At 38.6% G+C, this 10,905-nt stretch overlaps 1 protein-coding gene across 4 annotated transcripts in view; it reads left to right on the top strand.

The window, feature by feature from the left end:
- The window catches only part of LOC110296910 (regenerating islet-derived protein 3-beta), a 122,028-nt gene extending 113,530 nt beyond the window's left edge, over positions 1-8,498 (top strand). For all 4 annotated transcript variants that reach the window (XM_029478852.1, XM_029478853.1, XM_029478854.1 and 1 more), the window contains 5 exons: positions 6,249-6,332; positions 6,852-6,970; positions 7,127-7,264; positions 7,852-7,978; positions 8,238-8,498. In XM_029478852.1, the coding sequence (XP_029334712.1) occupies positions 6,254-6,332; positions 6,852-6,970; positions 7,127-7,264; positions 7,852-7,978; positions 8,238-8,305 (531 nt within the window). In that variant the 5' untranslated portion in view covers positions 6,249-6,253 and the 3' untranslated portion in view covers positions 8,306-8,498. The remainder of the gene's footprint in view (positions 1-6,248; positions 6,333-6,851; positions 6,971-7,126; positions 7,265-7,851; positions 7,979-8,237) is intronic.
- The last annotated feature ends 2,407 nt before the right edge of the window (positions 8,499-10,905 follow it).

Consider the following 10,905-nt stretch of genomic DNA (forward strand, 5'->3'; position numbering starts at 1 on the left):
CTAGAACAAAAGGAAGCAAATTCACCCAAGAGGAGTAGAGGGCAGGAAATAATCAAACTCAGGGGCGAAATCTACTATTTTAAAATTTAAAATTTCTCTACTAAATTCCTGCAAAGTTTCTGACTGTATTGCCTGTTTACTTATATAGTTCTGCATGTTTTATTATTTTTTTAAATCATCTATCCAGATCCCTCCCTCTCTCTACCTCCTGTGATTATTTTGTTACCCCTTCTATGTAGGTTTTTTTTCTTCTTCTTTAGGTTTATATAATTTTTGATTTATACCATGAGTGTTTTGAGTACTTAGGCTAATATCTACTTATCAGTTAGGACAAACCTTGTGTCTTCTTTTTTGTCTGGGTTACCTTACGTAGGATATTTTCTAGTTCCATCCATTTGCCTGTGAATTTCATGAAGGAGGGGAACGAAAATACAGGAGGGCATGTTCAGGTATGGAAAGAATCAGAAGATAAGTACAGAGGGTCATGAAATTTAACAGAAATATGTGGTAGTGGGACATAGGGATCTGGGGGTAGCCACTAGTAAATCCTAGATCCCAGATAAGGAAGAATCTCCCAGGACCCAATGATTATGATATAAGCTGAAATAAGCAAGAAAGGGGAGAGAGAACCTGTAAAGACTACCTCCAGTAGATAGGCATGGCTCCTGGTTGAGAAATGGGGCCATCCACCCATCTCAAAAATTTGAAGAAAGAAATGTTCCTATACCAAAGAAAGACAGGAACAAAAAATGAACAGAAACTGAAGGAAAGGCCATCCAGAGATCACCCCACCTAGGGATCCATCCCATCCACAGACACTAAACACTGATACTATTACTAATGCCAAAAAGCACTTGCTGATAGGAGCCTTGTCTGACTGTTCCCTGAGAGGCTCTGCCAGCATCTGAATATTACAGATGCAGTCACAGCCAACCATTGGACTGAGCCTGAGGACCCCAATGGAAGAGCTAGTGGAAGGACTCAAGAAGCTGAGGGCAATTGTAACCCCATAGGAAGAACAGTATCATCTAACTGGAGCTCCCACCCAGAGCTCCCAGGGACTAAAGCACCAACCAAAGAGTATACATGGAGGGATCCATGGCTCCAACTACATATGTAGCAAAGGATGGCTTTATCTGGCACCAATGGGACAGGAGGCCCTTGATCTTGTGTAGGCTTGTTCCCTAGTGTAGGGTAATGCTAGAGTGGTGAGGCAGGAGTGGGTAAGTGGGTGGAGGAGCAACCTCATAGAGGCAAAGGAGAGATGAAATGGGATGGGGGTGTTGCAGAGGGAAAACTGGGAAGGGCGGTATCATTTGAAATGTAACTGAATAAAATGATTAATAAGAATGTATTTATCTTTTTAGGAAAAGAATATGATGTCTATACTTATGATTAAATGACTTGAAGAGGTTGCATGGACTTTCCAGACTTGAGTCCATAAATAATGAGCTTAAATTTAAACATCACTACAGATGTCTACCTTTATTCACAAATTGCATTAGCAATAACAGTATGAGGGTCAAATTTTGTAGACATCCCAGTATAACCAAACCAAACCAAAATAAACCAAGTTAAACACATGACCCTCCCCATTTAAGGACAGCTATATGTTCCTATGTTACCAATGAAATTGAGGTGGTAATTTAAATCCTAGACAAATGACCACTTTGCAAGAGAGCTTTTTAAGGAATGAAGCCTTTTGTTAGATTTCTTTGGTCTCTATTCATTACTCTCTCCATCTACATCATTTCATTTATCCCCCTTAAGTGTTAAGTTCTCTGGCTGCCTCTTTTCTGGTCATTTTGCCATTATTCCATTATTCAACAGAGACAGCATACTTGACTCAGAAAGCATGCTTGGCTCATCAGGCCTGCTCAAAACCTTAGTTTCTTAATAACCTTAAATGTTGGTACTAATTCTAATTTATTTGCTCAACTATACTTATGACACAGAATCTACATAAAAATATTACAGGGCTATAATCATATTAAATTAATTATGCTCCTGAGATAATCTAGAAACAATTTATTTTTATATGAGTTTTGAATATCTAGTATAAGAATTGATGTCACGGACAGATAAACAATAAGGAAGGTGCTAAGGAAAAACATTCTTCCTGAACTTGGAAAAGCTGACATGCTCACTGGAAAGAGGAAGTATTCTTAACAAGTCAAACCCAAGGGTCATATAAATTTTCTGGAAGCAATGACAAACCCTACCCATGACCTTATCAAATGCATCCCTGTCATGCACATAAGTGCCCTTTCCTTACATACTCTTATGAAATCACAATATCTATTTTATGGCACTACCAATAGTTACAATTGACAGATTCAAGGGAGATAAGGAAATCTGAAAGTCCTAGAAGAGGGTCTAACATCTGTGGTAGAGGATTCAAGTGGTATCTTTATCAGAAAACAGGAATAGTCCCCATTAGTTCTCAAACTACTACTTTCTATCTCGAACATGATAGTTCTGTAACAATAATTGCTAATTAGGATTTCTCAGTGGAAGCAGAGAATGTAAATACTCTAAGAATACAAGAAAAATTAAAATGAGCTGGAGAGTAAGAAGAAGTAAATTAAACACAGGCAGTAGGCAAGAGGTAGTGAGAAGTTTGAATATCTTCTTTATGATCACATTCCTTTTAGTGTCTTCGCTTGCTTCCTTACAGCTATGATACTGAATCCTATGCATCCCAGCATGTTTTTCAGTGCTGCTTTTCTGAATTATACTTCTATGTCAGGGGCAAAATTAGGTTTCTCCATTGGCATCACCGGTCTCCTTAAGAATGCTCAAAGCAGGGGAACATTCATAAGATGCTCTTATGGTAATGATAAGAAATGATCCATGCAGGAAAACTCCCTGCAAGTCTATCATCCAACCTTCTTCTAGGTCCACTATCAATGGGAAGAAGCATAGTGGCCCTTCACCAGAAACTTCTCATGTAATCCGTAGGTAGTTTGATGTGACCCAATGTGAAAAGGTGAAACAGGAATGCCAGTGTAGCAACAACGTTTATCTCTAGAATGAGGTAGAAGAGGGAAATGTAAAATAAAAAGACTTTCTTATGTAGTAAGCCTATTTAATGAATAAGAATACCTGAGAGAGAAATAATAAGATATGGTCAAGATTTGAGACACAATCCCAAAATACAAAACCCATAAATGTTTTCTAAATTTACATCTCCAACAAATGTCCACTTTCCTTTAGACCATTCCTATACTTTTCTCCCATCACCCTAGGTGAACTCTGAGAAGGAATTGCCTTCTCCATACATCAGCTGCACCAGTGATCCCCAGGCCTATGGCTAACACCATTATGCTTTGTTTAGGGAGCTCTGTGGGTACTGGTTAGTTCATATTGTTGTCCCTCCTATGGGGCTGCAAAACCCTTCAGCTCCTTGGCTACTTTCTCTAACTCCTTCATTGGGGACCCTGTGCTTCATCCAATGGATCATTTATTTTTATTTTTGTGCTAAACTTTCACTCAAATCTGTGTTTTGAAGTTGTTAAATAAATATTTTATGAACTTCATATAAAGTTAGAATCATTTGTTTCATTTTGATTTTAATATTTATTGGTAGCTTTAAAATCTCCAAAATTTGGTTTTGTATATTTAAAGTAACAAATGAAATATCCATGTATGTATATACATATTCACTTTTCTCATCTACCCAGTATTTTTCCTATTTGACTGTACTGTATACATTCCAACGTCCCTATAATATTATATATCCATTGTTTGCCAAAAATCTTTTAAAATTATACATTGGAATAATTTTAAATTATAAAATTTGTGAGAATTTCAGGTTATTTGTGGAGAGAGTCCCTTTCATGGTTTTACAGTCACTGTTACATTGTACAGCTAGGGTCAATTCTGGACCTTGTAGTACACCTTCACAACATACTATGTTCATTTTAGTTTAATTAATAATTTATTTAGTCAATTTACGTCTTGACAACAGCCCTCCCCTTCTCCTAGCCCTACCCTTACTAATACATTACCTCATGAGTCCTTCATTTCTCCTCAGAAAGCAAGAACACCTTGAGTATCAATTTGTCCTAGGATGTGAATTTCCCATGGAATAAGTTCCTTTGGGCCAGTTATTTTTTGGACGTTTCCTCAAACTCTGCTCCATGTTTATCCCTGCACATATGGAAGGCAGGACAAGTTTTGAGTTGAACATTTTGTGGATGGGTTGATGTTCCCTCCCTCCACTTGCAGTCCCCCCTGGCTATAGGAGGTGGCCACTTCAGTTTCCATACACCCAACTAGTATGTTTCTCAGCGAGGGTTAACCCCATATACTCCTAGGAATCTCCTTATCTTCCCAGGTCTCGAGCTAGTTCCAGAGATGCCCCTGCCCCAATTTGTATTCTTTCTCCCAGCCCTCTCTGCTCCCCCTCTCCACACACCTAATCCCAATCCCCGTTCACCTTCTTACCTCAACTCCCAACTAGATCCTTCCCTCCAACAACCTCCAATGACTATTTTGTTTCCTGTTCTGTGCGACATTCAAGCATCTTCTCTTCGGCCCTCCTTATTACTCAATTTCTTTGAGTCTGTGGATTATAGCATGATTATCCTGAACTTTATGTCTAATGTCCACAAATAAGTGTGTACACACTATGCATGTCTTTCTGGTCTGTGTTACCTAACTCAGGTTGATAATCTCAACTTCCATCCACGTGCCTACAAATTTTGTGATGTCTTTCTTTTTGATAGCTTAATAGTATTCCATTTTGTAAAAGTGTGTAGAAAATATACCACATTTTCTTTATGCATTCTTTAGTGAGGGACATTGAGGTTGTTTCCAGTTTCTGGCTATTACAATTAAAGCTGCTATGAATGTAGTTGACCATGTGTCCTTGTGGTATGGTGAGGTTTCTTTGAGGTCTATGCCCAGGAGTGGCATAGATGGGTCTTAGGGTAGAACTATTCTTAATTTTTTGCCAAATTGATTTCCAAAGTGATTGTACAGGTTTGCACCCCTACCAGCAAACCAGTAGTCTTCCCCTTTTCTACATCCTTGCCAGCATGTGCTGTCACTTGAGGTTTTGATCTTATACAGACACTAAGAGAACACAAATGCCAGCCCAGGATACTATATCCAGCCAAACTTTCAATTAACATAAATGGAGAAACCAAAGTATTCCATGACAAAACCAAATTCACACATTATCTTTCCACGAATCCAGCCCTTCAAAGGATAATAACAGAAAAACAAACAAACAATACAAGGATGAAAACCACGCCCTAGAAAAAGCAAGAAAGTAATCCCTCAACAAACCAAAAAGAAGACAGCCACAAAAACAGAATGCCAACTCTAAAAGCAAAAATAATAGGAAGCAACAATTACTTTTCCTTAATATCTCTTAATATCAATGGACTCAATTCCCCAATAAAAAGGATTTATCACTTTTAATCAATTAACTTACACCTACACTTTTTAATCTGCTCAGTTCTTACTAATTTTTAGATTTCCAGACAAATATTAAGAAATCTCTATACAAGTGAGGTTTTTCCAAATTGATTCTAAGTACACTCATATTCATTTTTCTTAATTAAATAGTTTTATCTTCCTTAACTGATGGGTAATAATACTTTACAAACTATTTCATATCATAATTTGTGCCCCAATGTTGCCATTGTCTGCTTATGCTTCCCAGAACAGAGTGTCTGGAAGAGGGTGTGGATGGTTCAAACTTCACTCACACCTGAGGTAAAGCAGGTCTGCTAACGGGAAAGAGGTAATGTTTATGACAATTCTTAGTTCTTATCAGAAGAGTAGCCTGTTCTTTCTTGGAAACTCTTTGAGTCAGTGCCAAATGCTGCCCACCATCCTTAACTGGATCAGTGTTCCAGTTATTTACTATGATGTCCCTCCCTCAAATTCTGTTATAAAAACACAGTCATCTCTGTCCTGACACACCATCCAGGTCTCTGGAAGACAGGTAAGGGTGAGCTGAAAGATGCTGAGAGGTAGGCATGGGTTCTTCTCTCACACACAGGACAGGTGTCTGTGTCCTCAGACAACACAGAGCTTTGTTACTTGAGGTATTTAGGAAGTTCTCAGGGAGAGGAAAAAACATCAATTTCCACTTAATTCCTGTATCACAGGAGAAAGACAGAATGATATAATTTTCTCTTGAGAGTTAATCAAAGAAGGGGAGGGATGGTTCTCTCTGAATGTCCTCACTAACCACACAACCTAGAGTTATTCTGGCTATTCCTCCCTCACAGACAAGATGCTGCCTCCAACAGCACACATCTCCGTCGTGTCCTGGATGATGCTCTCCTGCCTGATGCTCTTATCTCAGGTTCAAGGTAAGACCTCTCTGCATGTAGCAATGATCCCTTGAAAGTGTTTCAAGATAGGAAAGTTTCATGTTGTAATTAGGAGGAAAAATTCACACAGGTAAACTGCCTGCAGCCTTCCAGCCTTTCTTCAGGCCATTAGTTATAGAAGATATCAGATGGGTCATCTCTGTGGAAAGACAAGATTTCTCATGCTGTCAGAATTTTATAATTTATTCTTCGAAGATTAAAGGGGAAAATAGGATGGTTAATAATGAACTGTATAGAAGAGGAAAGATGGACAGGTGTATTTAAGCCTCTCTGCCCAGTGTTGGAAGAGTAATGGACTAATGTGTAGAAAAGAAGAGAAAGGTGATGCTATCCCATTTACTATGTCTGTTCATCACAATTTTTTTCAAAGACTATTAGAAAGCTTGATATTGATTTTCTTCCAAAAGATAATCTACAAAAATATTCCTATTTTATCCTTTCATCGAAATCTCACTATTCATCTCACCCCATCGCTCTATTTATCTCACTCCACCCCAGGTGAAGACTCCCTCAAGAATATACCCTCCGCACGCATTAGTTGCCCCAAGGGCTCCCAGGCTTATGGCTCCTACTGCTATGCCTTGTTTCAGATACCACAGACCTGGTTTGATGCAGAAGTAAGTGCTGGGAAGGAGAAGGTACACAAGGAACACAGGGGAATGTTAGGTTCCATCCTCCCTAAGAATAGCTGACTTTAAAGATAACCTCTCCTCTTGCTTACCTATGTCTTCCAGTGAAGTCTAAATCTCCTTTTCATTTTGATTCTCACATAGATGGCTTGCCAAAAGAGGCCTGAAGGACACCTCGTATCTGTGCTCAATAGCGCTGAGGCTTCATTCTTGTCCTCCATGGTGAAGAGAACAGGAAGCAGCTACCAATACACTTGGATTGGGCTCCATGACCCCACTCTGGTATGGTAACTTCTTCTCTGTTTCCTCTCAATGCTCTTATCATTTGGAAATACATTATCTATGCCTCCACAAAGTGAACCTGGAAAGATAGAGATCAGACCCCGCATGATATCGGGACCAGTGAAACCATCAGGAGCAGTTGTCAAGCTGAGCTCTATAAGTGTCTTAGACTTCAGATTAAGTTTATGTGTTAATTATTGACTTTTACAGAGGTCTATGTGAGGATTTGGAATCATTCTCATTTAGTTTCAGGGAGCAAGCACGCAACCAGACAAGAGGCACAGAAAAAAAGAGCCAATTTCCATCTTCTCTTAATAGAATAACCACCTTCCTTTCATTTTAAAGGAAATTGCTGATTTAGCACTATTTATATTATTGAATACATTTCAGGGGATACTAATTCCATCAGGAGTTTCTGTGTTTATAAATAGACATGAAGACAAGAATAATTTCTATTGGTGTGCTCTTGAAAACTGCATATGATCTCGCAAGTTCTGGGAGGCTGGGAGGGAATGAAGGGTTTCATTCACAGTTGCACACATGCAGAGCTTTGGACCCTTCCTTTCATCTACTTACCTCCTCACTAGGGTGCAGAACCCAATGGCGGCGGATGGGAATGGAGTAACAATGATGTGATGAATTACTTTAACTGGGAGAGGAACCCATCTACTGCCTTAGACCGTGCTTTCTGTGGCAGCTTGTCAAGAGCTTCTGGTAAGAAGGAGAAGAGCTGTGTAGCCTAAATGCATGCCCCTCTTCTCACATCCCTGGGTGCCTCTGACCTAGTAAATTGAATGTATACTTGCTTTCTCTCATCTTCTTTCTTGACTTCCTGGGTGTCTCCTTCCCCTAGATTCTAACACTGGTGAACATGGGGGAGCGACTTTGAAATTGAGGCCATACATTGAGGTGTTCCTTCTTTAAGTTACCCAAGATTCTGAGTGTTCAAAACTTCATCCCCTTTTCTTTCCAGGATTTCTAAAATGGAGAGATATGACATGTGAGGTGAAGTTGCCCTATGTCTGCAAATTTACCAGTTAAACTTATCAGAGAGCAAACATCCCAAATTTGTCTTGAAGAGCATCATGGACAAGGGACAAAATGTGAAGACTCACCTAGAAAAAGCATTTTCTATCTACAGCCCATATTAGAGCCTTAATCTGCTCTTTCCATATTTGTCTTTAGTCCTTCTGGTATAAGTTTGGGCTCAATTCTAAAATAAAAATAAACTTTCCATCACACTTTGAGTTTTTGCATTCTATTAATATTATTATTGTCTGTGAATGCATGTGAGCATGTATGAATGTAACAGAATTCTTATGGAGATCAGAGGATAACTTACAGAAATCAGTTGTTGCTATAAAAATATGGGACTCTCATATTTTTGCTACAAAGTAAACTAAGAAGAGTTTGTTGATTGCATAATCCACCTAACATCCACCTAGTTTTAAGTAAGTTCCCTGAGCGCAAATCAACTCTGTTTCTGGCTTAAGAAACAAAAGTTTTGATCCATCAAGCTAGCACTGTGCATAATTTTTAATTGAATTATTTTTCATACAACATATTTTGATTATACTTTTCCAGAGTATTCTTACAGGTGTAGAAACACAAGCTGTTGAACTCCATAGTGGTTCAAATACAGTTACAATAATGGAAATAAGCACAGCTATTAAAGAAACATCTTTATTTTCAACAAATTTCAAATAATATTTTATGTACAACCATCAGAACATATTATAAATTGTTTTTGTTAGCTCAGGTAAATATCATGATCATAAGATCAAACTCAGATGTGTTGTGGACCACAGTATAATGTAAGATCTTTAAATATGATTGTGCTGAGAAGTGTATACAAGAGGGCTAACTAGAGGCATCCAGTACTCACCTACTTGTCTACAAGGCAGAATCAAGATGAGTCCTGATTGTTGAAACTGAAATTTACCAGTAGACAGAATGACAGTTAGAAAAATAGAGACTTCATTTCAGTGAATCTGAGGAGGAAATAGTGTCCAAGAACTGAGCAAATAGCATCAAGGAAGAATGAAATGAGGGACTGAGTCTTCCTTTAATGGTTAGTTATATTGTTAATGTGCCACAGTGTGGAATCAAGTGTGAAGAGAGTCTCTATGAGGAATAAGTTACCTCAGGCAGGTCTGTGGGAGTATCTGTGGGAGATTGTTTTGATAGTTAATTGATATATTAAGACTCAGCCCATTTCATCTGGCATCATTCTATAAGCAAGTACACCTGAAGGTATTAGCTGAGCACAAGGTAGCAGGCACACTTTCATTTCTTTCTGCTCTTAACCATATGGTGCAACTATCTGTCTGGAGCTATTGCTACTAAGTCTAAATCCAAATGGTGGACTCTGGCTAGGAGCAGAAGCTGAAATAAGTCTCTTCTCACCATGCTGCATTTTTCCCCAGGATGTTTTATCACAGGAATAGGAATTTAACTAGAACTATGGCTAAAGGTGAGACAGGACAGTCACTGTGAGCCAGAGCTTCCCAGGAAAAAGCAAATTCAGAAATCATATAAGTGGACTATGGGGCTGATCTGGCACTAGGCAACATCTTTGGTCCCACCTATAAATTCATAGGATGTTGAACTGGGAGACAACTTAAGGAGGGGTGAACTTACTTGAGTTCAGAGCTTCTAAGTTGAATGGTATGATCAGATCTGATCAGATCAGATCACTGCACTGACATAGAGGGTGGCTCCTTCAGAGTCATTTTGACCAGGGAAAGACAGACACAAATCAACCAGGAATTATATGTTGGAAGAATGCAACGTCCCATTAACAAGAGAATGGAACGTCTGCTAGTCTGATTTTCTTGGTCTAAAGTACTGATTAGTGTTACTTAACTTCTCATTGGAGCCAAATGTAAGAATATCAGGGTTATGGGGGAAAGATTGATAAGAACCTGATCCTTGTCCTGTTGCTTGATGAATCTCTGACCTTGGAACACTCAACGAAGCTGTATTTTATGATACCTGCCCTGGGAGTGTGAAATATAAAACGGGAAGAGAATCTATAGGGAATTTCATATTTATAGTAGCTCCTTGATGTGTAGAATTCCTCATGTGACTGCGAGCTCTGCTTGCCCAGTCAGTGTAGGATTAACTCATTCTCACACTTAGGATCTTTTTTTCTTCACTTCTTTACCTTTCTCATGACACCATTTTTTCCCATTTAAAATAATTGAGATTTTCTGGTTTTAAGAAAGTTCAAAGCTCTTTATCTGTACCCTTTTGGTAGTTTCATGGAAGTAATCATTTAAACAATAATTTATAAAAGGTTGATTGTTCAAGTAGATTGCATTTTGCTAAAAATAATACTTCAAAGATGATATTTGCAGCGAATGGCCTAAGTAACATCAAACTCTATGTGTCCCAACATGAATGGCATGTACAGACAGTCAGTGTAAAGAGAGGGCAATGCCTTCATTTGTTCACATTATCTTCCAAAAGCCCTGTCCACAAGTTCATCATAGTAGGCCAGTAGATGAGCCATTAGACACTGTTTCATAGAACAATGGTTAGAACTGGAATCTCTCTTAGCACTTCCTAGAGGTTCCTTTGGTAACTACTCTGCATGGCTTCATGCCTTATTGTAAAAATGGAGCACAATATCACAAAGT

The sequence above is a fragment of the Mus caroli genome, chromosome 6 (genome assembly GCF_900094665.2).
Source record: "Mus caroli chromosome 6, CAROLI_EIJ_v1.1, whole genome shotgun sequence".
Taxonomy (NCBI): domain Eukaryota; kingdom Metazoa; phylum Chordata; class Mammalia; order Rodentia; family Muridae; genus Mus; species Mus caroli.